General features: G+C 42.1%; 12 protein-coding genes across 12 annotated transcripts; 6 read left to right on the forward strand and 6 right to left on the reverse strand. All coding sequences in view use genetic code 12, as the record gives it.

The window, feature by feature from the left end:
• Positions 1 to 4: 4 nt before the first annotated feature.
• On the reverse strand, positions 5 to 1,789 carry FOB63_002726 (uncharacterized protein; the record flags this gene model as incomplete). The annotated part of the gene is made up of 1 exon (XM_002616226.2): positions 5 to 1,789. One exon carries the CDS (start codon positions 1,787 to 1,789, stop codon positions 5 to 7), a length of 1,785 nt encoding a protein of 594 aa, XP_002616272.2.
• Positions 1,790 to 2,098: 309 nt separating this feature from the next.
• Positions 2,099 to 5,167, forward strand: FOB63_002727 (uncharacterized protein; the record flags this gene model as incomplete). Its single annotated transcript, XM_002616225.2, has 1 exon — positions 2,099 to 5,167. The coding sequence occupies one exon, from the start codon at positions 2,099 to 2,101 to the stop codon at positions 5,165 to 5,167; it is 3,069 nt and encodes a 1,022-aa protein (XP_002616271.2).
• An 825-nt stretch (positions 5,168 to 5,992) lies between these two features.
• Positions 5,993 to 8,248, forward strand: PMT4 (dolichyl-phosphate-mannose-protein mannosyltransferase; the record flags this gene model as incomplete). Its single annotated transcript, XM_002616224.2, has 1 exon — positions 5,993 to 8,248. One exon carries the CDS (start codon positions 5,993 to 5,995, stop codon positions 8,246 to 8,248), a length of 2,256 nt encoding a protein of 751 aa, XP_002616270.2.
• A 163-nt stretch (positions 8,249 to 8,411) lies between these two features.
• On the forward strand, positions 8,412 to 9,647 carry FOB63_002729 (exopolyphosphatase; the record flags this gene model as incomplete). Its single annotated transcript, XM_002616223.2, has 1 exon — positions 8,412 to 9,647. One exon carries the CDS (start codon positions 8,412 to 8,414, stop codon positions 9,645 to 9,647), a length of 1,236 nt encoding a protein of 411 aa, XP_002616269.2.
• A 50-nt stretch (positions 9,648 to 9,697) lies between these two features.
• On the reverse strand, positions 9,698 to 10,683 carry FOB63_002730 (putative polyadenylation protein; the record flags this gene model as incomplete). The annotated part of the gene is made up of 2 exons (XM_066102271.1): positions 9,698 to 9,739; positions 9,796 to 10,683. 2 exons carry the CDS (start codon positions 10,681 to 10,683, stop codon positions 9,698 to 9,700), a joined length of 930 nt encoding a protein of 309 aa, XP_065958416.1.
• A 193-nt stretch (positions 10,684 to 10,876) lies between these two features.
• Positions 10,877 to 11,560, reverse strand: FOB63_002731 (putative integral membrane protein; the record flags this gene model as incomplete). Its single annotated transcript, XM_002616221.2, has 1 exon — positions 10,877 to 11,560. The coding sequence occupies one exon, from the start codon at positions 11,558 to 11,560 to the stop codon at positions 10,877 to 10,879; it is 684 nt and encodes a 227-aa protein (XP_002616267.2).
• A 335-nt stretch (positions 11,561 to 11,895) lies between these two features.
• Positions 11,896 to 12,762, forward strand: CSM3 (Csm3p; the record flags this gene model as incomplete). Its single annotated transcript, XM_002616220.2, has 1 exon — positions 11,896 to 12,762. The coding sequence occupies one exon, from the start codon at positions 11,896 to 11,898 to the stop codon at positions 12,760 to 12,762; it is 867 nt and encodes a 288-aa protein (XP_002616266.2).
• A 17-nt stretch (positions 12,763 to 12,779) lies between these two features.
• FOB63_002733 (uncharacterized protein) lies at positions 12,780 to 14,293 on the reverse strand (the record flags this gene model as incomplete). The annotated part of the gene is made up of 2 exons (XM_002616219.2): positions 12,780 to 14,108; positions 14,156 to 14,293. 2 exons carry the CDS (start codon positions 14,291 to 14,293, stop codon positions 12,780 to 12,782), a joined length of 1,467 nt encoding a protein of 488 aa, XP_002616265.2.
• Positions 14,294 to 14,440: 147 nt separating this feature from the next.
• On the reverse strand, positions 14,441 to 15,214 carry RPN10 (proteasome regulatory particle base subunit; the record flags this gene model as incomplete). Its single annotated transcript, XM_002616218.1, has 1 exon — positions 14,441 to 15,214. The coding sequence occupies one exon, from the start codon at positions 15,212 to 15,214 to the stop codon at positions 14,441 to 14,443; it is 774 nt and encodes a 257-aa protein (XP_002616264.1).
• Positions 15,215 to 15,695: 481 nt separating this feature from the next.
• Positions 15,696 to 15,959, forward strand: FOB63_002735 (uncharacterized protein; the record flags this gene model as incomplete). The annotated part of the gene is made up of 1 exon (XM_002616217.1): positions 15,696 to 15,959. The coding sequence occupies one exon, from the start codon at positions 15,696 to 15,698 to the stop codon at positions 15,957 to 15,959; it is 264 nt and encodes an 87-aa protein (XP_002616263.1).
• Positions 15,960 to 16,055: 96 nt separating this feature from the next.
• ECM17 (sulfite reductase (NADPH) subunit beta) lies at positions 16,056 to 20,321 on the reverse strand (the record flags this gene model as incomplete). The annotated part of the gene is made up of 1 exon (XM_002616215.1): positions 16,056 to 20,321. The coding sequence occupies one exon, from the start codon at positions 20,319 to 20,321 to the stop codon at positions 16,056 to 16,058; it is 4,266 nt and encodes a 1,421-aa protein (XP_002616261.1).
• A 2,455-nt stretch (positions 20,322 to 22,776) lies between these two features.
• Positions 22,777 to 25,350, forward strand: FOB63_002737 (uncharacterized protein; the record flags this gene model as incomplete). The annotated part of the gene is made up of 1 exon (XM_002616214.1): positions 22,777 to 25,350. The coding sequence occupies one exon, from the start codon at positions 22,777 to 22,779 to the stop codon at positions 25,348 to 25,350; it is 2,574 nt and encodes an 857-aa protein (XP_002616260.1).
• Positions 25,351 to 25,369: the final 19 nt, after the last annotated feature.

Here is a 25,369-nt window from a genome sequence, read left to right on the forward strand (position 1 = left end):
TTACTCAGCACTGCTCCTCTAGCAACCGGACCTGCTCCAAATGCCGAAGATGATCTTCAATCTTCTCTTCTTCCAGCGGTCTTGGCAAAGAATAAAGTTGCACCTGCCCGTCGTTATTCAACTGGATCAATGCCTTCACATTAAGAATATCATCAAAGGGAGTCTGCGTTTGAAAAACTTGCTGCACAAGTGTTTGGGCCCCGCATCTGATGCCGGTAGTTGAATATATATGCTTCACGAAAAGCAACTGTGACAACAAAACAATCTTACGCATAGCCTCCACAAACAATATTTTGCCAGGATAATCGGACTTATTGATCTTTTGAATCAAGTATTTTACATCGTCGTGAGCAAACATTGTGGGTAGATTCTCACCCGGCGCAAGAGCAGAACTGAATATCTGAACAAAGTCCACAAGCAGGTCGCCGGCCCTGGTATTGTTTCCAGCACCATGAATGACAAAGTACCGCACAAATGCAAGCACAATGTTGATTTTCTCCTTGTATGTACCTTCGGTGAGGATGGAACTCATGGTTTTCAGTTTCCGTGTAGGTATCGTACTCAGAGCTTGCAACTCGAAGACTGGAAGAGAGGCGATACTGGCAGATCGTGACTGAGGTGCTGAAGCCAGTACATCGAGGTCCAGCGACACTTTTGAGCGGAGGCTAGCCAAAAGAAATTTGCATTCGCCTCTAAATTGGTGACTGGGAGAGACAAATTGAGTCAAGAAAGTCATGCGAAATATGCTGTTGACTATGTAAAAGAGCGACAATTCTTCCCTTTCTCTCACGGATATGTAACGCTTGGGGGGATCGGATACGGATGGTTCAGGGACTAAAGAGTTGGGCATCACGGCATAATGGCTTAGACGCAAGTTTGGAAGTCCGAGAAGAGTAGACAAGAACACATCCGCACGATTGCTTACCTTTTGATCAATCGATGGGCTGGAAGCAACATATGTAACGAGACAATAACCAAAATATCGACAGAAATCGATCAAGTCACTGAATTCTAGTTTGGTGTGCAACAAAAGGGAACTTGCGCGTGCAACGCTAGCACAAGGCTCACCTTTTTCATCGGAAGTTAGTTCCAATGCAATTTCAGGATAGGCGCATATGTAACATGCTCTTGCCAACTGAACAAGAGCCGGGAACGCTTCTGCTTGTTGGGTGGAAAACTGGGCTTTCGGCAGTTGTTCCTCGTAATCCCGAGAAAGCCTAGACGCAATGGCACAGAGAGTGAACTTTTCGTGCACTAGATCTGGGCCCTTAGTAAACCACTCACATGCAAGAGCTAAAGTCCGATAGAAATATTGGTACTGTCGCTCCGCCAACGCTGCTGAATGCGGCATAGTCCCCACATCCCATTCTTTGGCTAGCGTTTCGAGTGAAAGACATAGCTCGCTGAAACAAGGAATCATCATCGTTGTAGCTGACGAGAGCTGAGTCGTCAGTTCTGGAATAGAATTAACGTATACCATCAACACTAACGCACTGCGTACTAATTCTCCCACAGAATATAACCACAAAGAGCGGTTTTTCTGTATGTCACACATCATGAGCTGCTTCAAACAGCTCATAGCCTCATCTGGAAAAGTCTGCGCAGCCTCAATATAGGCGGCATCGCTAGCAATATGGTGGTACTTGGCCAAACGTTTATCTAGGTATGATTGTATAGCAGAAACTAGCAGTTCAGAAGTGCAATCGTCATCGGGCGTAGTTATAGATGGAGCCCTAAGGCCTGTTTCAGTAGATTTATGATGTTTTGGCGGTTCATGATTCGTTGCCATGGTAGTTAAAGTAAGTATACGGCGAAAGGAACGGTCTGGTGCAAGGATGTGAAGATAAGCTCTAGATATTTGTAGAGTGCGAAAAGTAAATCTTCAGTCCAAAAAGACAATATACGAAAGAAGGTTAGAAGAGCCTCTATAAGCCTGTGTTGATTCTAATACTATTCTTTGACCTTATCTGAACTGCTTTGATGCTGAATTTTTTACCCTATGCCACAAGTCTGAACTACTCTAAATCTTATTCTGTATACTGCACGTGATGCACACCAGTCTAAGAAGCGATCATAATCATTGTAAAGTTTCCAACCCATGCTAGGGTCTTCAAAATCGCTTCTACGTGCTTTAAACAGTGTCCTTGAAAACTGGAAAGAAGATGATAGCTGGCTTTCGTCCCCTTCGACAGAGATCAAGGACCTATATATCGTGATTGATGCCTATAATAAAAAGCATAATTCCCTTAGCTCCATAAGCACCACTCTTAATGAATCCCTACGATCCACCTATGAAAACTATATTGAGAAATCAGAGAGTCTCTCCAAAGAAATTTTCTACCTTGAAATTCTCACCAGACTTCTGCCTCTGTTGAACGCAGCTCAAATTAAATCCAGCTTGCAAACATACTTACGCCCTGCTCTAGATAGTGCTGGATATGATTTGGTTTTCGTTGAAAAGGCCCGGCTGTTTTTTAAAAGTGTTGCTTTAGCTCCAATGGGTTCAGACGAAGCTGTTTCACATCAAAGGACACTAAACTCATCTATGGTCACGGAATCTATATTGAAAATATACCTCAAAGACCCGGAAACACAGAAAATAATGGGAATGTATACACCAGAAAAGGAAAGGGATACAGAAGCATACGAAGAGAGAATGCGGTTTGTGTTGGAAAACGCATCAGATTTTTTAAATGATTGGGGTTTGCAGATGCCCAGGGAATACTTCAATTTGCTTGATCAACACTTTTGCATCGTTGCTCTGCGACAAAAAGTTTTGGTTTTGCTCTGCCAAATACTCTCTCTGAACGTGTCTCAATTACGAGTCATTATGGATACTCCTTTGTTTTCAAATGTACTTCGGTGTCTCCTATTTGATTTCAGCGAATGCATCCTATCCGGTGCTCTTTTTGCTCTTTTAATGTTACTCGGCAAAGTTTGCAATCGATTATCTGAATATCTTCCAGAGCTATTAGTGATTTTTGGCAGGCTCAGCACATGGAGAAAGTATGAAAAATTCCTTGAACACCGTGAAACAGCCCTTGCAAAGTACCTCGCCATGCTGAATACTCCATGGAGCATTGCTTACAGTGATAATGAGTCCCCAATAGTTCAAACGGCTTTAAATAAAGATGGCGAGTTTGACTTACTGTATCTTTTGAGCATACTATATGGTCTTTATCCGTCAAATATACTTCGTTTCACTAAACTGCCAGGGGCTTACTTGCGTGATACTTCACCTTCAATCTTGTCCTTGGAGTTTGTGATTGAACTAGAAGAGACTTTACAGTTCACACATTTTGCATATGTTAGTCAAAATGCTAAAAGTCTCTTGAGAAGGGTCATGTTGCATCCCAATATTATCAACGGTATATCTATAGAAGAAGAGATTGAAGAACCTATACGGTGGATCCTTGTCGAGAATAGTGGTGAAGATGTAACAGAAGAAGATGTCATTTCGGCGTGTTTACGATTGAATCCAGATATCTTCCTTTCGTTCCCAGATTATATTGTTTCCACCAAATCTGTTATTCGCCAATTCTCGCTGACCAATAAAGGACACGAACCAAACAGAAAGGAGCCTTTTTTCCACAAGGACAAGTCTCACGTTAGTACAACTTTGCCTAACTCTGCTCGCCACTCCATTGCTCTGAGCAACAGCGAAAAGTCCTCTTTTGGCTTAAAACTCGAACTACCAGCGCAGTGGCAGAACTTGGACCGCAAATTATCCATTGTACCAACGGATTTAGTGATTGAACCTGATGTTGGAGAAGTAGCCAAGGAAGAATCGACAGGTATTCAATTCAACAAGGTTCATTTCAATGGACAGCTGACACGTAATCTGAATGGCGACGGGGAAGACACAACAAAAGAAGATGCACTTTCACCGCTTTTTATGTCGCATGAGAAGCTCTATACTGGAAACGCACCTTCAAACACCAATATGCCAATCAATATGGACAATAATTTCGCAGTTGGAAGTTTTCAAACAGTCTCAAAGTCTGCGTCGAATCTATTGACTGAACAATTGAAATGTGAAGGTTCACAGAACAAGCCAAATAAGGATTCACTGGAGATATCTAGTGTAGAGGAAAAACGTCCGGCTTCTCGCCTGGAGAAAACTATTGAGTTTTACCAACGGGAGCTTTTGCTAATGAAGAATGAAATGGAATTTACTAGCTACATGAAACACTTGAACAAATACAGTTATCTCAAGTTGAAGCTCAAACTCAATCGGATCGTGCATGAGCTTTCTAAAAAGCCAAGCCTTGAAGAAACGGTTCCTGTCAAGGCATATAATGATCTTTTGGATACTTTGAAGCATTCAGAAATTCGAAATGTGCAAGCTTTGGAGCATAAAGATGAAGAAGTAGCCAAGTTACTCGGTCGGCTAGATGAAATTCAACTGCGTTGCGAGGATTTACAACGTCGATTGTCTGAATCTGAGTCTGAGTTGACAAACTCTCGCAGCATGATTCAAAAAATTCAGAGGGATTGCTCTATTCATGAGGCGGAAGTGAAAGATTTAAGAGTGAAAATTCGAAACCTTTTGGATTGTAATGACTCGAATGGAAAAGTGGAAACCAGCGAGAGAGAGGAACTTCCTGAATCGTCGAAAGTCTTTGTTGACGTGAGTGAGAAAAAGATTTTTGATTTACAGAGGGAACTTGATTTTTTAAAAGAGCATAACCAAAGATTTGCTAGTGAACTTCAAAATTCTCGTCAGATGCTTGATGACGGCGAAAAGCGCTACAAAAAAGAGATGGAATTGGTGAAACTTGATTTAGGCGAACAGTTGAGAAAAAGCGCTGGAAGCTATGAACGAAAAATTCAGGAACTCAACCTTGTGATCGCTAAACTCGAGGCATCCTTGGAGGAAAGGAATTCTCACATTATACAATTGTCAACATCCAAGCCCATTCGAATCCCAACTGTAAGCGCTTCCAACAGCGTCGAGGAGCAAAGGACGAGGCCGGAGGTTTCTGCAGCAAATGTGACCCAGGACTATTTTAACCGTGGTCATGAAGATTCTGCAAACACTTCTCTGGCTTCTACGCCGCTGGGCAATTTTGCAAATAAGCACAGTTCGAGACAATCCTCCACCCAGTCTTTCCCCACTATTAAGGGCCGTGGTGGTTACCAGAAGCGGGTTAAAAAAGTCATGTAATTATATCCGCTTATCAGACTATTGAATCAACTACTGAGTGAGGAAAATTAATAGGGGACTGGACTCGTATCTTCCTCAAATGAGCGACCATGCCTAACATATCTTCAATATTTTTCTTCCTCTCTAATTTTTTTTTTTTTTTTCTGCTCCTTAAAATCTCTCAATAAAATTTGAGCGTCTTTAATCGATGATGAGTTTTTTTGGCATGATCTGTACGATATTACTATTTGCCGACTTGCTACCATTAGTTTCAAGTAGAACATAGAACAAGATAGGGTGCGAAACTGTGCAAACTGTCATTGTTGTCAACATAAATAAACAACGATGCCTTGTTAAAAAAGAATAGCGGATCAGCTATGTCCAGATGCGAGCTATTGTCAATACTTCACCTAGTCCTGTCAATGATTGTAAGACGCGTCTAAGAATCTGGAAACAATCTAAGATAGGAGAGCCAACCACACACCAATTAGAAGACACAAGATTATGGTAGAGTGGAAACCTTAAAATCGATGTTAGACATCGAGTTGAGTACTTTCCAAATTATTTCGTGATTGTTCGGCGATAAAGAAAATGGAACCTTCAATTATGAATATGTTCCACACTAAAGATTTTTCAACGGAGAGCGCTTGCAAGTTCACCATTGAATTCTTAAGTGGGGCCGAATCATGAAAGAGAATTCACAATTACTAGACGAGGAAAATAATTTAACTTTGGTATTCTCTGCAATGCATTTAGCATCACGAACTGTGTGGTCACGTGTGGAAATCGACACTTTTTGGCTTACCTGTCAAGTACTGTACAAATTTAGTCTCTGATTTATTCGACATGTCTCAAACATTGAAGAAGCGGGGCAAGAAGACAGCCAGTCCGGTCTCACTTGCCCAGGATCCCGATGTTTCAGAAATGAAAAAGAAATTGACTCCAAGAAAACAGGAGTCTCAACAAGAATACTACATCGCCATGGCTATTGTGACCGCGGTCGCAGCTTTTGTGAGATTTCGTATTCTCGGATATCCAGATAAAGTTGTGTTTGACGAAGTCCATTTTGGAAAATTTGCCTCGTACTACTTGCAAAGAACCTACTTCTTTGATTTACACCCTCCTTTTGCCAAATTGCTCATTGCCTTTGCTGGATGGTTAGTTGGGTATGATGGACTGTTTAAGTTCGAAACCATTGGTGAGAGTTACACAGCAAACAAGGTTCCTTACGTCGCGTACCGTACATTACTGGCTCTTCAAGGTACTGCTATTGTTCCTGTGATGTTTTTGACCATGAAAGCTCTCAAGTTTTCTGTTCTTGCTTGCGTCTTATCCTCTGCCATTGTTGCATTTGACAATGCACAAATCATTGATTCGAGATTGATTTTGCTTGATGCAACTTTGATTTTAAGTGTCGCTCTTACCATGTTGAGTTATGCCAAGTTCAGCACTTACCGTCGCCAACCTTTCAGCAAATGGTGGTGGACGTGGCTTTTGGCAACCGGTGTTTCTTTATCGTGTGTTATCTCCACAAAATATGTGGGTGTATTCACTTATTTCACCATTGGTTTAGGGGTGTTGCACGAGTTGTGGATCTTGCTTGACATTAAGAAAGGTCTTACCATGGAAGAGTTCACGCAACATTTCCTTGCTCGTTTCTTCACCTTGATTGTGTTCCCATTCTGCATCTACTTATTTTGGTTTTATTTACACTTTGCTATCCTCACAAGATCAGGTCCTGGCGATGCCTTCATGTCGGCAGACTTCCAAGAATCTTTGCAGGAATCTCCTTTGGCCAAGGAATCTAAGAATGTCAATTACTATGACATGATCACAATCAAGCATAAAGACACCGAGTCCTATTTGCACTCGCATGAGTTCAAATATCCATTGCGGTACGAATCTGGTAGAATTTCCTCTAACCAACAACAAGTGACATGCATTGTTGACAAGGAAGGTAATGCAATCGCCGATGCCAATAGCCACTGGGAAATTATTCCAACCACAGATGCTAAAAAGGGAGATGGTGTTTTCACTAACGACATTGTCCGTTTTAGACACGTTGGTACGGGAGGGTACTTGTTGACCCATGATGTCGCTTCTCCATTGAGAGCTACCAACGAAGAATTCATTGTGGTGCATGATGAAGCAGCGCAAAACAGGTACAATGAAACATTGTTCCGCTTACGTCTTGCTGAACCTGGCAAAAGCAACCAAAATAAGCGAGTTCAAGTGAAGACTTTGGGGACTGTGTTAAGAATTCTTCACATGGATACTGTAGTGGCAATGTGGACTCACAATGATGAGTTGTTACCCGAATGGGGCTTGGGCCAACAAGAGGTTAGCGGAAACAAAAAAGTGCAAGATAAGGACAACATATGGACATTTGAACGCATTGTTAACATGGACCCTACAGACGTAAGGCAACACTATATTCCTAAGACAGTCAAGCACATCCCATTCTTGAAGAAGTGGTGGGAGTTGCAAGGCTTAATGTTCATGCACAACAATCTCTTGTCGTCAGAACATCCGTTTGCTTCTCAGCCAGACGCATGGCCGCTTTCCTTTTCTGGTGTCTCCTTCTGGAACGACAATGATCTTAGACAGCAGATTTACTTTATTGGAAACGTTGTTGGTTTTTGGCTCGAGGCCGGTTTCTTGGCTATATTTGTTGGCTTTGTGTTAGCTGATCTCGTCACCACTCGCCGGGCTGTGAACATCTTGAACCATCAATCGAGATCTAGAATGTACAACACATTGGGCTTCTTGTTCGTGGGTTGGGCGGCTCACTACTTCCCGTTCTACTTGATGAACAGGCAAAAATTCTTACACCATTACTTGCCAGCGCATTTGATTGCTGCTTTGTTTACTGGTGGTTTCGTGGAGTTCATTTGCACCAATAAGGGCTTCACAAACAGCAATGGGGTTCCTCCACTTGGTTTGCAAAAGAGGAAACTTCTCCTCTCCACTGCTGCTATTATTGTCGCCTTAGTTTGGTATCTTTGGTTCATGAGAGCCACCACTTATGGTAACTTTGCCTTGACTCCAGAGGAAGTGCAAAAGAGACAGTGGATGGACATTGCGTTGCACTATGCAAAGTAATGTAAAAGAGAGGAAAAAAACAAAAAAAAAACAATTGAGTATGCTGACTTCCTTTGAATAAGTTTGCTCTGGTACATATCTTTTAGTCTTGATAAACATTCGTATGAGTATTATAATCGCCTATCTGTATGTATGATGCCCACAGGATTAATATATTCTCGCGATGAGAAACGGTGATACTCATCAGAATTACATGTCATTGAAACTGTTCCTCCAACGCCTTCGACTGGCAGTGAAACCTTGCAATGTTAGCAATGTTATACGTTTGGTGACAGGAAATCAATCAGCAGATATGGACTCTGTTGTGAGTGCAATTTCGTATTCCTTTCTCCACTCTCAAAAGTTCCCAAATGAACAGCCATTTCTCCCCATGGTCAACATAGCAAGAGAAGAAATGAAATTGAGAAGGGATATTATGTTGCTTCTCAAGTCTCACTCAATTACAGAAGATGACTTGTTTTTCTTGGACGATGTACTGAAGCTTGCCGAGTCTGGCTCCACCAAATTTGAAGTTGTCCTCGTGGATCATTGTAACATTCAAGGAGAACTTTTGCACGCTCTTCACGAGCAGAATAGAATTCAAGTGACTGGTATCATCGATCATCATGCTGATGAAGAAGTGTTCAAAGACGCAAACCCCCGCTTAATCCAGCCCAATGGTTCTTGTACCTGTCTTGTGTTCAACTATTGGTACGAGCAGTTGGGAGGACAAGTCCCATTAGAGTGTGTATCTTTGCTTTTAGGTCCGTTGTTGATTGATACTTCTAACATGACTCAAAAGGTTGAGCAGGGTGATGTTGAGGCGTTCTCCCGTTATGAAAAGCTATTACAAAGCTCTTCTGTGCCTTTAGAAACAACTTTGGCTGTTGCAGGGACGAACTCACTCACTTCTTTCTACAGTGTGCTTAAAGGTGCAAAGAAGGATTTGGAAGGCTTTTCCTTCTATGATATTTTGAGAAAGGATTACAAGCAGTTCGTATTCACGAGCGTTTCGGGTGTCCGAGTGGCCATTGGTTTTAGCTCCATAGGAAAGGGTATGTCCTGGTTGACAAAGAAATACCCTGCTCAAGAGATTTCTTCATCGCTAGACCAAATGCTTGCTAATTTCCATTTGGACGCTATGATTATGACCACCTCTTTCACTAAAAAGGAAACCAACGAACACTTGAGAGAGTTTTCTTACTATTCGCTGAAACCTGAGCTCAAGGACTTAGCCAAATATGCAACTGGTTTGGACCTCAACCAGAACATATACAATTCAGAAATCGTTTCTGTGGCTGCTGAGGAAATCAACAAGAATAACTTATTTCAAGTTTTTAATCAAGGGAACGTAAATGCTACAAGGAAGCAGGTTGTTCCAATTGTGAAATCTATAATTGAGGAGGGGAAACTCATTTAGATGAGCCATGTCTAGAGACTAAATAACTTACCTTATATAGTTTGCTGTCTTCATCGACTTTCATTTCTGCCTCTTGACAATCGCTTGGCAATCTAGAATTGATTAATGATATTTCGGTAATAAACGACGCATACACTTCTTCCGGTACCTCGACCACTTCATCTTCAGTCTCTGTTGGATTCTCGATGTAAAATATTTTTAAGGCATTTTCCAAGACAGGTACGTCTGCGACAGAAACCGATAACCCCAAATTAAGCACCCAAATATTGGTTGAAGCGGATTTGGTTTTGAATGTGAATTTCCGGATGGCCGATGAGTTAACTTTGTCTAGGATCAAATAAAAGATTGCTGCGAAAGGGGGGTATGTTTCCCTTGTCTCTTTATAGCATAAATTCAAGCGCCATTTATAGAGTTTGGTCGATCCCTGTTCTACTATTCCCAAAGACGATCCACACTTTTCACATTTCTCTGACTGCCCACTAAGTAGGAGGTAATAAGACCCGATGTAGACCTGATTTTGCAGAGGCTGAATATTTCCGTTGTAGTTTTTATCGTTCTCATTATGGTGGTGTTCGTGGGGTTTATGGCAATGCCAAAAGTCCATCATCTCTTGCCAAAACTCCGAAGGCATGTCGATGAATTTGAGAGATTTCGAATCGATTATCACTGCGTGACAATTGGAGCAGCAAAACTGGAACATATTCACATTCTTGGAGTCTCTTGGAGTTTTCGCCACGAGATCGCTGACAGACCAAAGCTGAGCGTTCGAGCGAGCTAATTCCATGAAAGTAGAGCTTCCCTTGGTGTCTAAAGCAGTTGAGAATGTCATAGAAAGAACCCCATCGTGAAAAGAATAACCGGTAGGTTTAGTGGAAGCTGTGTGGGATACAGGTAGCGGTACCTCAACGGTTGATGTTGGAGTGCGGATTAGTAGCACATTTTCAGCCAATGAAACCGCTTCTATCGATTTGGATGTGCCAACTTCTACTTTGACTGAAACCTGCTTCAATCTCGGTAGATATTCGGCGAGATACATGGAATATGGTGGAAAAATAAGCGATGATGATCGTAGCCCGATGCGCGCTGTCAATCAAGAGATGGTAATGTTAAATTAAATCTTCGAGTTTATTCATTCGCTCATGGCAATATACTGGTCTTCAGTGTTCTTTGGTATGTATAGGGTATTAACGATTATTTTCCAGTCACCAGACTTGAGGTACCGTCCGTAATCAACTGTAACTGGCAGCTCTGAGATTCAGGCGCGCGCCTGAAACTTTAGCTGGAGGGTCGTCAGAAAGAGGCGGCGCGGGCCATCTTTTTCCTTCGCCTCTTTTTCCGGGGCGCAACGAATCTAGCACGCGCTGGCTCAGTACGACGCGCGCCTTCACCTCTTGAGCCAGCTCAGGATAGCAAAAGAAGGCCAATCCAAACAGAAGTAATGATCGGTTCCCGGCGGCATACGATTTCTTAGCTTCTTTTGTAAAGTGAATTATTGGATTTGAAACAGACTTCGGAAGGCACGATGCAAAGCGAACAATTGTCTCTTTGTGCCTTACGATCCATTCGCCTTGCGGATCTAGCCATGTAGATTCGAACTGCGCAAAGGAAGTGAAACCCGAAACACTGCGCATGGCGTCTGGCAAAAAATGGCTTGACAATACAAGACACCCACGACAGTAAAACATCCACAAGGACAGAAGGTCAAAGGCAATTCTCCAGGCGGGAACGGGAAGAAGCCCAAAGAGGATTTTTTGCACATATGATTGCACAATGTACAAATGCCAATACGTTAGCAAGAAATGGAGCTGATGCTGGACCGGATTTGCCAATGCCTTCACCGAAAGGAGGAGAGGAAGCCAGAAGGATAAAAGAGAGAATACCCACGGAAGCACCCAAACGACAATGCCAATCATTGAAAGAGTTATTGCGACTTGTTAGACTTTGGTGCCTCTTCTTTTTGTGTGGTTTCTTTTCGCTGTGACCATTTAGAACAATATGCCATTCGGTCACATGCGGAGATGGCTAAAATGGGCAGTGCGATAGATTTCGGTCGGGCCCCAGCATCCAACGGGACTGTGTGCAGGCTCCCTTCACCATTAATTTCCGTTAATCCAATGTCTTTATTCTTGAAAGTATTTTCCTTTTTGTAACGGTTCTTTTACGCTTGTACTCAATTGGATTTTGTAGTTTGCTCCGTATCATGCGTGGGCATGTTAATCTATATCTTAACGCGCTGTAAGGTTAATGAATGCAGGCTAGAAGTCTGCTAGCATACGCGTTTCTTCAGTCCAAATCTACATCATCCATGGCCGAAGAAAACAATGATAACTTGGGCCTTGATAAGCCAATAAAACTTGGGCGTGTTTCCCGAATCCCTAAATTGACAGATGAGCTTCTTTTCGACCGCGTTCGTGGCCTCCCCCAGGTTATAGCGAATTACCCCAAGCTAAGCCGTTCCATTAAGAAACACGATAAGAAGTTGGCTGAAAAGCTCAAAGGAGGCACGTACTCCAAGCAGGCTGCACACCTGTTGCGGGTTGAAGCAGAAGTGAAAAATATGGGCTCTGTTTTGCAATTCTACCAACTTTGGTGTCATGGATTGTTTCCAAGAGCAACATTTAAAGACTGTGTGGATATGCTTCGATCGTATAAATCATTCAAACTCAAAGAATACAGAAGGGAGCTCATCTCCCAGCAAATCCACCGCTTGAAAGTGGAGAAGGGTCTCATAAATGAAAGTACAGATACAGCAGATATGGACTCTGATGATGATCTATATAATCCGGCGCCGAATAACGATATTGCCGCGGTCGATGAGGCAGAAACATCTCATAAAACCACCGAGACCACTAATGCAAATAATGATGACGATGATGAAGATGATTGGGGATTCCTTTCTGTTCCTCGCAGATCTAATGGATTATTTATTGATGATGAGGATGACGACGTCGATTCAATTCCCAACGCTCCTAAACCTACAATAAGTAGCGCCACTACGGGTGATAACACTTCCAACCAAGATGAACTTCCTCAAGAAGATTTCCCTGAAGAGGATCTAGAAGACTACGACCGCTATGAGGACGAGTATAACATTATGAAAGAAATGGGAATGTGACGGGAAACCAATATTGATCAGTACAAGTAAACCAGACGCACAATCCGTGAATAGTCAAATATTCTTGATGCTTTTTGTTGCTCAATACGGTTCTCTGGCGACTTGTTCAAAACGCAAATCACAAATCCTCCAGAACGCACACGAATATCTCCAGAACCAACATTTTGGCGGCTGGCGAATGAGCTTTTCTCTGATTTATGAAAAGTTAGAAATACTCCCGTGTTGAAAACCGCACTGTTTGTATTGGAGGCATAATCAATTCCGTTTGTGCTTTCGAATGCTGCTCGCAAGTATTGATGTGCAATGGGACAAGGCTCTTCCGCAGAGGCACCTAACATCCTTGCTCTAAATTTCTCTGAAATTTTAGCCTCTGTATAGTCTTTTAGATCGTATGAGATTGTGTTGCCGGACAGATTTTTCGTTGCCACATCTTTTGCTATAGAATACACATCCGAAACTTTCACTTCATAGATGCAAGCATAGTCCACTTTTTCATTTGCAACTATAATTCTGCAAATGGCAGCTGCTCCTTGCTTGATGGTATTGAGACCATAGATTCGTTTTACAATCGCTTGCTTGTGAGTTGAGCTTACAGTGTTTTCAACCACTGTTTTGGAAGTACACTGGTTCATTTCGTTCATATTAGCCAAATAAGATGTACCCGATCCATCTTTATCAAATATGGTTAAGTTATATCCACGGCTTGTGGCTCTTCCCAACTGCTTCGTAATGTTCGTTTTTTCGTGGGAGAACCTTGTCTCGTGCTGTTTTCCATTCCTTTTATTGGTTTTATTTGTCTGATATGGCATGTTTAGAAAGCTCATGATGGTTCGGGCAAAGTTGTTTAAGTTCTGAACGTCTTGTTGGGAGAAATCTGGTCGAGGTATATTGTCAAAGATAGATAGGACGCCAATGGTGCTACCTTGCGAGCCTTTTAAATGAACTCCACAATAAAAGCGAATGTAAGGAGAGCCAGCAACCAATGGGTTTTTGCTTGTACGCCAGTCTTTAGTGGTATCAAATAGAACCAACAGCGAATTTGACAAGATGCAATGGCCATCAATCAGGACAGAACGTGGCATTTCTCTAACGTTGAGTCTGTTTTCGTACTTCACAATCGTTCTTGCTTTGTAAATCAAAGAAATACTTACACCTCTGATGTTGTAAGTCTTTTGAATGTCTGAGATTATGTTCCTCATAGTCAGTTCATCGTTCCAGTTTTCTAAATGCAAGTATCTGGAAACTTCCTTGTTTCGACTTCGGTCATTGTAACAATCCGGAGCTGCCATAAAACCCACATCGTCCATACACAATGGGCAGTTACTGTGAGACAAATTAGACTGACCCTACGAATTAGTATAATGCTTAGCGTACACTGGTCAGATACACATACTTTTGAATACTCATCGATGAACTGTGAAACAGACATGTCCAACCGACTTACAGTACTGCTTTCAAAAGTTCCCATCTGTGTTGGAATATCCATATGGTGTTCCGCAAACACATGATCCTCTTTTTCCTTCTCCAACATCAAGTGTACAAGTACGCACAAGTACGTTCGCACCAACTTACAAACATGATTGCGTGTCGCATATATTACAAGCCTTGGTGCGAACGAAGTAGAGTATCAGAGGCATATGAAAGCCACCACTCTACTTCACCAATTAGCCATTGCCCTCTATTTGTCCTCTTTCTTATCTTCGGCCTCTTCTTCGATCTTGTCCAAGTCACCGCCCTTAGACTCTGCCGCCTCTCTTTCCTGCCTCAATTTCTCTTCTTCCAAAGACAATCTCAAGGCAAGTGCCAAATCTGGGTCCATATTGGCATCCATGCCGCCCATGCCGAAAAAGTCGCCCGATTCGCCCATTTCAAATCCTTCCTCCATCAAAATCGGAGATGAAGCAATCACCTCGTACAATAATCTTGGACCAGGTGGAACAGTCACCAAATGTGAGTTATCGTGGTTGTTGACAGCCGCATGGAACTTCTCCAACTTTGCCGTGTTCACTTCTTCTTCGCCGAAATTTATAATGTCGACAGCCACGTTGTTCTTCTTCATTTTCTTGGCCAATTTCTCCAACTCCTTTTCACTTTCCTTGATGGGGCTTCCAACAAATGCAATGATCCGTTGGTTTTGTACCTTGTTTTGCCTATGTTTCAACGCCAACGCTGCAACTTGAATGCCGCTAGAAAAGTGGTTCTCGCCCCCGATTTTTGTTCCGTGGGCGCCAGACAAAATCTTTCCAAAATCCGTGGTCAATGTCGACAACACTTGCGGTCCGTTGTCACCGTAAGACAATAAACCCACTGTGTTCTCTGGGTTGGAGTTGACTTTGTTCTGGAAAATGAACTCTGTTGCTGTGAGTTGTGCATCATATCTTGTCGTGAGATAATCTCCGTTACGCATGTACTCGGAGTTATCTATTGCTATCATTGTTGCTTCAAGCACCATCTTGGATCTGGGGTTTTTTTTGGTTTGATTTGTATGTGATAGTTGAGGAATGTGGAGGTGTCGTTAGGAAGGCGTTGGGTCGTGTGTACTCCAAAATATGTCTACCATGAATACCTAAAAGGAGAAGTAGTGGAGATGTATCGTCTAAACAAGATAATTGTATGGAAAATGCCCAATCTGCAAGGATGTGTCTGACAAATACTCTAACTTGAATATTCAATTGTCTCTGACCAATTAAATCTACTGGTGTGTCCATTGAAGTGACCATTGAATTATACGATCTTACACAGCAAAATCCCCTACCCATTTCAAGCATCTCAAGATTTTTTTTAACTGGTTTGCTGTAATTTTCGTATTCAATGTTTTTGTCCTTCGAATTCCATGTGGTGTTCTTAGCCTATCTCTGATAATCAAGAGTGCGAGCCTGCACTCATTTTCGGATTGATATTTACTTCTCATTAACTTCGTTCTTTCGCCATTTATGGTACAAACAATCACCAAGAAAGATAAAGAGGAGCTCCTAAAAGGGCTACGAGCACTCAAAAAGAGGCAGATTGCGTTTCTTGTTGCTGAGGCCGATCGGATCTCCAAGAAATGTGAAAACAAAGTCGCCAGACGCCTAAATAATGTGAGCGTCACATTTCAAAAAGTCAAGCTCCTGCAAATTCTACAGTTGGAACGACAGCACTCACCGACATTGGCTGATTTCCGGAAAATCTCGCAGGATACACAAAACTCACGATGATTCTACTCGCACGCTTTTAATGTTGTATATGTATTCTGATGCGAAATGAAGTGGATCAAATATCCAGAATTGAATAATATAAAAATGTCATGTCATCTAAGCGTCCTCAGGAATACCTTCATGGAAGTACTTGCCTTCGGTGGTTTCCTTGATCACACCAATTCTAATACAGAAATCGCCGAATGGCTCACCTTCATGTCTCTCCAAACTCCATTTCTTGAATAATGGCTTCAAGATGTCCATGATCTCATCTTCCTTAATGGAGTATCTGTAAATCTTGTTCAATCTCTGGCCGTGATGGCCTCCACCCAACATCAAGTTGTACGCACCCATGGCTTTACCAACCAAAGCCACTTCCGCTAACCAAGGACGAGCGCAACCGTTAGGACAACCGGTCATTCTCATAACAACAGAGTCATGTCTCAAACCGTACTCTTCCAAAGCAGCCTCCAACTTGGAAATCAATTCAGGCAAGTACCGTTCGGACTCGGCCATTGCCAATCCACATGTTGGCAAAGCAACACATGATGAAGAAGACAATCTCAACCCCGAAAAATCGGTGTTGTCCAACTTGTACTGAGCGAGCAAAGATTTCACAGTGTCTAAGTCCTCGTCTGCAATCTTTGAGATAAGAAGATGCTGGTTACCAGTCAATCTGAATTCACCAGGCTTTCCGTTTTCAAGCAAATACTCGGCAATCTTCTTTAAACCGGACTTTTGTGGTAATTCTGGAGTATCTTCGATTCTACCGTTCTCAATGAATGCTGTAAAATGATTGAAGCCCTCTTCATCCTTAACCCAACCGAAGTAGTCAATATTGCTTTTGATTTCAAAAGGTCTAGGCTCTTCAAACTTATCACCCCAGTATTCTTCGACTTTAGCTCTGAATTCGTCAACTCCGATATCATCTATAGTGTACTTCAATCTAGCATGCTTTCTGTTAGTCCTGTCTCCAAAGTCTCTTTGCACCAACATAATTTGCTCGCACGCAAGATGGACCTTTTCCTTGGATACGTAGCCCATCATAGATCCAGTTCTTGGGTAAGTCTTGGTGTTGTTATGAGTGGAGCCCATACCACCGCCAGCAAGAAGATTAAATCCAACAACTTCGTCATTCTCAACAATGGCAATCAAACCAATGTCATGCGCATATACATCGACGTCATTGTAAGGTGGAACAGTGATGACGATCTTGAACTTTCTTGGCAAGTACGTTGGGCCATACATAGGCTCATAGTCAACTAAAGCGTTACCTGCAACCATGGTTTTCTTTTTAACAGGTCCATCTTTTCTCTTGCTCCAAGCCTCGGAATCTCCTGGTTTGTCTCCCTCATCGGAACCTTCCAACCAAATCTCGTGGTACGCGGTGGTCTGTGGTAACAAGTGCTCAGAAATCAAAGTGCCCACTTGAGCAATTTGCAGGTGCACCTTGGCATTTTCTGGAAGTGCCGAAATCATCACATTTCTGTTGACGTCACCACAAGCTGCCAATGTGTCCAACAAAACAGCATTCATGCCTCTAATAGCTGGTTTCAAGTCGTGCTTGACCACACCGTGCAATTGGAATGTCGCTCTTGTGGTAATCTTCAATGTTCCGTTACCTCTTTGGTCAGCAAGCTCGTCCAACCTCAAATACTGATATGGCGAGGCAGCACCACCTGGCAATCTAAGACGGACCATAAAGGAGTAAGCGGGTTCCTTGCCCTGTGACTTTCTTTCTTCTCTAATATCACGGTCATCTTGCATGTAAATACCATGGAATTTGGTCAACTGTTGATCAACAGCACAAATAGCTCCAGTAGACTGATCTTGCAAGCCTTCGACAATGGTTCCTCTCAAGTAGTCGGATTGGATTTTCATGTCCTCATTAGTCAATGGCTTTGGCTCTTCAACACCTTCTATGTTGTCAACACCCAACGCAGTCCAAATTTTTGGAAGCCATGCATCATAACCGGTGCTGAATCCATCAGGATCTTGATCATCACCCAAGCCCAATTCAGCCAACTCAACGGCACCATAGAGCTTTAATTTGGCGTACAAATCGGTAGCAGGTTTGTTGTAGTAGTGCTTGTCTTCCTTTCTAGGCCAGTACTTAGAGTCACCCAAACCGAAAACAGAGAATCTAATAGGGGACAAGTCCAAGTCTTGTGATTGTTTCAATTCATCCCAGAATGCTTTTCCATTGTTAGGGAACTCACCTTGTCCGGCAGTGGAAGTCACAAAAATCACATTTGTTTCAGTAGGCAAATCCTCAACAGAAATGTCATCCATGGACAAAACGACTGACTTCAATCCTCTAGCCAAAGCTTGTCTGTTGATCTTTTTAGCAACAGCCTCTGCATTTCCACCATCAGAAGCAAATCCGATGGTCAATGGTGGACCAGACAATCCTTGCAACAATTGCTGGAAGGAGTCGTTCTCCACCTTAGCTTGTTGCTTCTTGATGTGAGAATTGGCAGTAGCTGTCAAGTTCCGCAGAAGCTCAGGATTCTTGGAAGCCAACAAGGTCAACTTGTTCTCACGGTCTAAAAAGTCTTTCAATTGATTTCTCAAAGAAGACGAGTCCAACTTGAATTTTTCCTTGTCATCTTCAATTGATGGATTGTATCTGTAAAGAGGCCAGTGACCAGAATCAACAGCACTCTTAGTATCCTTCAAGATACTCAAGATGTCGGTGTTCTCAGATTCGTATGGCAAGTATGCTAACACGATAGAAGGGCCCTCGAACTTCTCAGCCTCAATAAGTGCTTGCAACACTTGCGTGTAAGAAGAATAAATAGCAACAGAAGCCACATAACAATTGCCGTAGTTCATGGCATACAAACCAATATCTTTCTTACGGACACTCAATTTCTTCTTCGCATATGGCTCGGACTCGATCACCAACATATTGATGTTTTCACCTGACGAAATAACGTGGTGGACACCAGATGATCCCAAATCGTAAGCCCATGCATCGGATCCCACCAACCAGTTAGAAGACACAGCAAGGTATTCCTTAAGAGAAAGGATATCTTTTGCAGCTTCAGAGTTGTCACTGGTCAATAATTTCAATATTTCTGGAACATTATTAGAAGGTTTCCCTTGCTTAGTCTGAACCAACCATTGCGACAAGTTTTCAATCAAGCTTTCATTGTAAACTGTACTGAAAGCACCTGCTTGCACGGCTGAAGAGACCACGTCCACCAATTCGTTTTGCTTTTCTTTGAAACGCAAGAAAGAACCAAAGCCAAATTCTGGGTTGGTTGCGCCCACATTTTCAGAAGATAAATCGTTCAAAACCTTGGAGTCAGCATTCACTTGAGCCAATACTTTGAGGTAGGCTTGCTCCAACTTGTATACGTTTTGAATTCCAGCATCTTTCTCCAATTGTTTTTGTTGGTTAGCCTTAGTTGACAATTCGGTCAACTTGCCAAAGGACAAGTTTTGGATTGGAGCATCGGACCTGGTATTAGCCAAAAGATTAGAGACAGCGACATTGTACTTTTCAGGGGAAACATATCCAAATCTTGCACCAACCACTTTAGAAAAGCTCTTCAAGTGATGAAGGCTAGAGTAGCGTTTGAAAAATTCCAAAAGCATAGGCGAAAATGCGGCAACCTTTGAAGACTGTTCAACAAAAGTTAATGTTTCGATGCTTGATGGGATTATCGACAATAAATACTCCACGTCGAAAGGCTGATAAACGTTAACTGAGATCAACGCGGCCTTTGCAGAAGATGCAGCAGAAGTGAGCTCAGAAGAAACCTGGCCTAAATAGACCACTGCGTCTTTGGCCTTGGAAACCTTATTTAGAATAGAAAAAGGGGAGATCTTGTAGGCTTCCAAAACTTCAGCGATGGATGAAAAGTCCAAAGAAGATACGTTATTCAACTTGATGGATTCCTGAACATTAGAGGGTGCATAAAAGTGGAAAGCGGTCTGTTTCTGAGACACGGCAATTGCATAGGCAGCCTGTGAGTACCGAGCTGCATCTTTTGGAGTCTGGGAAACCAATACAACATATGGCGAGTTGGTTAAGGCTGTGACAATCTCGTAGTCGAAAGACGATAATTCAACGTGAACAACCACTGGCGAAGATGTGTAAGCTGGACGGGACAACAAGGGCAAGTTGTCGTACAAAGTTTTGGCATTTGTTGTGATGGTCACCACTTCTTTGGTTTCTTGTTCTTCTTGTTCTTCTTGCTCTTCGATGTAGTTGGCCACCAACAGTAATGGTTCATGAGAATCAACCAACGATTGGGACTTGGGTAAAAGCGACACAAAGGGCGAAGGGATTGCCTTTGCTGGTTGTGTCACAAAGACAGAGCCTCCAACTTGCTCCACAACTTGGGCAATAGCTTGAGTTTGAGTAACGGCCATGTTCGATTTATACTTGTCTGCCAAATCAGATAAGCCCCACCAGATATTGGGTGCAAGAGCAGATTAGCAAAGGCAGTTGAAACAAAATACGGTCAAAGGAAAAACCGGATGGGCCAAACAAAGTCTTGCTCGTGATAGAAGAAGGAATGGGAAAGAAAAGCGCCTAGTCACTTCAACTACTGGTGGATAATATGGAAGCTTCACGCTTGTATAGCGCTAGAGATTTCCCTGCATACTCTGCAATCGCAAATTTTAATCCATTGAGTAATCTCACGTGACCCAGGATAATATGATAGCCTTCTATCTTCATTGGTCGCGGGGTTGGAGCACGACAGGTCTAGTGATATCGCATACTTTGTACCAATGGTGTTTGGGTTTGTAGTGGGCACCTAATTTCTTGGTCCAATCGTTATCGACATAAAGAGTATAAGTTTCCAGCGTCAAACTCTTGCTTCATTGGGGTGCAAATTCGTGACTCATACTTTATCGCCATTTTTGTAACATGTGACATCTACGATGGTTAAGGTACCATTGATTCGTTCGAATATACTGTAACCGTATTGCTAGTGTGTTTAGTTCCATATCCCGACGTAGACTATGATGTGACTTGAAATGAAGATGCTACTTTCTTCGATTTTGCAAGGGCATGTAAGATCTAGCTTACGTTATTTTTTTTTTCCTTTTTTTTTTTTGGAGAGCGCTTCTTTATTCTAGCTGTATGTCAATGAAACGAGCGTGCGAATGTTCGGCAGAAATCGAGGTGCAAGTACAGGAGATAGAAAAATGTCAATCAGAGTCAGAAAAGCGAAAGACGGAAGCTGATCGTGACACGCGTGCGATCAAAAAGACAAGTTGTAGATTTCCGGTAGATTTGAGGTCACATGGGAGTGTTTCTAATTACGCTATACTGTAATCCAAAAAAAAAAAATGGACTAAGTTAGGCTTCTAGTTTCTTACTTGTCGACATACACCGATGAGGTTCGAAACATACTCGAAGGTCACGTACATGGTCACCTCTCACGACGTCGATTACAGAGTTGCACGGGTCAAAATGATTTTCTCAGTCCACGGAAAAGTCTCAAACACAGCCAAAAAAAAGTAGCGATGGAAACGGTCGACAAAGCCGTTTAAAAATCGAACGTTATTTACGTTTTTGATGGTTTTAACGTTTCCGTTATGCACCTCGCCGACAAATGGCCGTCCGGCGAGTTTGGTAGAAAATATTCCAGCCACATCCCGACCCCCAAAATTGATGCATTTGGGTGTGTATGCGACGCCATCAAACTGACAGAGACGGAACATACTTGTCAAAACCGCATCGGCAAAGGACGGGATCGGCATTAAGGACGTAAGAAGTTAAGAACGAGAGAATGTAATCGTGAACCACGAATGTGGTATGTCACTGCGATCGCATGTTTACGAACGTCCTATTCTGATGATTAATACAGGTGCAATAAATTAAGTTGGCATCTCTGGACGGTATGTTCTGCATGTACAATTTGGGCGACAGTTTTGTGCCTACAATCACATGCATCAAAAAATAAGGTTACGATCCACGACAAGATAGGGAAACGAAAGATAACGTACCGTTATGAGTAGAGCAACCGCAACTTTTAGGTGCTTCAACTTCACCCTTGTTCGAGGCAAAGAACAGCGAAAAAGAAAGAAATTGCTGATGTGTACACTCGTATTGCGAGGCGCACGTGTTGAAAAATTATGTACGAATTTATAGTGGGGAGTGCATTTTGGAGAAGCATGCGCCAGTTTCTATTACTCGTACACAGGAGATGATCGACTATATGTTGAAAAAAAAAAACTACGTACTTTTTATTAGAATTTCATCGAAGGATAGAAGGGCGCATCACCATAACGTCCTTTCTGATTAAAGAGAGTTTAGCAAAACCCAAGAAATAATGTACATGATATACGATTTGCCTAAATGCAGACTACAGCTCCTAGCCGTTAAAAGTTGTTGCTTGGAATATAAATATTCTTAGTCAAATGTGCACATGTAATACTTTCCAAAAAAAAAAAAAAAAAATACCCAAGCACAAGAGCGACTTCCTAAAAGGGGACCCCAACTGTACTCGTGCAGCTCTCTCCTGCATTGCACATATTAGCTGAATGATCACTCCCAACCAAAAAAAAAAAATTTGATGGAAGAAAGATCGAACAACCATAGTAAACCAACAGAGTAATATCTTGAATTTTTGGGCTTTACGGTGCCCAAGGGCTTTTCACAGTACTCTATCACCTCTGTTGGCTATGAAATATAAGATTCGGGAAAATGGTCATGAATTCAGATGAGGTGTGCATAGTAAATACGTAGGCTATCTTATCGAATTTTAATGTGTAGGAAGAAAAATTAATATAAGGCACCACTCGTCCATACTTTCCTCGCGTCCCTCTTTTGTTCACCCATTTTTCATTTCTGCTTTCAGCGCATGGCTGAACTATGAAATTTGGTAAAAATCTTGCATATCTATCGATTCCGGAATGGAAAGCGTATAACCTTGACTATAATGACTTGAAAGCGAAAATACGGGAGGCGACCAGATCTCCCCATTCCGACTTGACTTCTTTGCACGAGGCCTTCGTGGAGAACTTCAACTACTTGAATCTTTTCGTCCTGAGCAAATCCGGTGAGCTTTCCAGGAAGTTGAAGGTTTGCCGGAATGAGTTCCAACTAATAGAGCAGGACTCCAATAGTTCAAATGCCGAACGGCTATCCAACCTCACAAGTTTACACTACCAAATCATCAACGAGATTTCCGGTGAGCTTCGGAAGCTTACCAAGTTTATTCTTGTCCAAAAGATTGCTGTCAAGAAGATCCTCAAGAAGTTCAAAAAACACTATCCTAACGAAGCTTTGGGCCAGGCGTTCATCGGCTCGTTAACCCAAATTCTCATGTCTAACCCCAAGTCCTTCCTTAATTACGACTTAACTCACTTAACATCCGAGCTACTGAATCTTCTTGATAACGTCACCAGGGAACTGAACTCTTTAAATGAACTTGTTCATAAAAAGTATCTATACGAACCTATGCAAGGTCAGCATCTACCTCGCCCTCTGATTTCCACGGCCAAGTCTTCAAGAACCATTACTACCTTAGGCTCATCGCCAGAATCTGCTATTGATCCCCGTGTCGAGTTTTCTGTGGACCATATAGGGAAGTTTGATCTTGTCTCGAATGTGAAGAAAAACTTTTCTTTGCATACCATCATTCCAAAAGATGTAATCTCAAGAAATGATGTGTGTCTTAGCATTGAAGTTTACTTGAATATGCCTAAGCTTGGCAGCGCTTCTCGTGTTCTGATTACCTATTTGACCACGGGCATCGATGACGCAAATCCTAGCAGCATCATTTCGTACGAGGAACTGGATTTATCTATTATTATCGCTTTCACGGGTGGTTTGCGCAAATACGGATACTGCAGTCTTCCAAACTCGATAACCGAAGTGTTATTAGAATATCTCAACGCACAAGGTAAAACGAGGGCTACATTAGAAACAAAGCTTCTCAGATATCTTGACTCGTCAGACCTGTCCAACATGACTAGATTAACCCTCAATCATCTCATTGGTAGTGATCTCAAGCCTTCTCTGAAAATTGTTTGCACCAGAACAAGGTATTACCTCTCTAAGGATTCCACTCAACATGAGAATGAAGATGATGTCAAAGATACTCTTTCGGCCTCGCCGTATGACAACGACCATGGTCCGGAGTCCAATACGCCGTCAACTGTCGACACAAAAGTTTATGAAGACAGTTATTACATGCATTTTGATGAGGACATTTTTACGACTAACGAAATTCATGGTCATGTTCTGTTCGATACAAGTACTATGGATCCTTTCCCCTTTAACAAATTCAGCATTTACTCCAATGACTCTAACTTGCATCATTTCGAAACTTCGCTCCAATCAACGATTACTGAAAACATCTTGGACTCTAAATATAAGGCTATAACCTTGAAGAAATTGCCGGTCAAGCTCCAGAATTTTGTTTCCAACACTTCGGTACACATGTTGAAGAATCTCTCCATTTATGACTATATGCGGTCGTGTTACTTCAACGTGGTTCCAGATGACATCAACAATCATTATTCCAAACTTTTGAATATAAATTTGTTCAAAGCATATGAAAATGTTGAAAATGTGACTAAACAAACTAACGTCGATGAGACAATCAGTCAAGATAAATCTCGATCCATTTTGAAGAGGCAAATGTCATGCAAATCTTTAAATGGCCTTTCGCTGAGAGTCGCTACGCCAGTAAATGAGCGCACAAGTCTATTTGATAATGAATCTGTATCAAATTCTCGTCAAACGAAAGACGCTCAAACGTCAATCGTACTGTCTACGTTTTATGACACATATCACAACCCATATGCCCAAAGATATAATGACCTAGAAACTTTGGACGATAATGAAGAAGAGGACAGCTATTTCATTTACTTGACATTCAACAGTGAGCTTGAACATAACTTCTTAAACAATGTCTTGTTATCTTTCATCAAGTTTAAACACAGAGTTAGACGGGCGATGTACGCATTTAGATTTCTTGATGCAAATGACAGTATATGGAAGCACCACAAGCAACAGTTTTCTGATCAGAGGGGCTCTAGCATTCTTAATTACGACTCGCTCAACGAAGATCCCACATACTTGACCAGCGAGGATGACTACAAAAGGCTATTCATCTGTGATTATGATCATGTTCTTTCCATTCTTTACTTTACACTCGCTATCAGCGCATTATTCATTTCTGGTATTAATTTAGGCATTGTTTACGGTTTGCTTAAACTCCAAGAGGAAGATGTCGATTTCGGAATATTTAACAACCTCTCTGTTGTGTCTATTCTAGTCCTTGGCTATCTTTTTGCTTTGATTTTTGGCATGACTAGCATCAATCTCAGCTTCCATCGTTTTCGTGAAGTCCCTACTTCGCACTCTTGCATTATTTGGGTGGCCTTCATCGCCGTGGCTTCTACCATATTTTGGACTGGTGCGGCTTTAGTCTCGTAATTAGAGTACCATAGTACAA

The sequence above is a fragment of the Clavispora lusitaniae genome, assembly GCF_014636115.1.
Source record: "Clavispora lusitaniae strain FDAARGOS_655 chromosome Unknown tig00000078_pilon, whole genome shotgun sequence".
Classification (NCBI taxonomy): domain Eukaryota; kingdom Fungi; phylum Ascomycota; class Pichiomycetes; order Serinales; family Metschnikowiaceae; genus Clavispora; species Clavispora lusitaniae.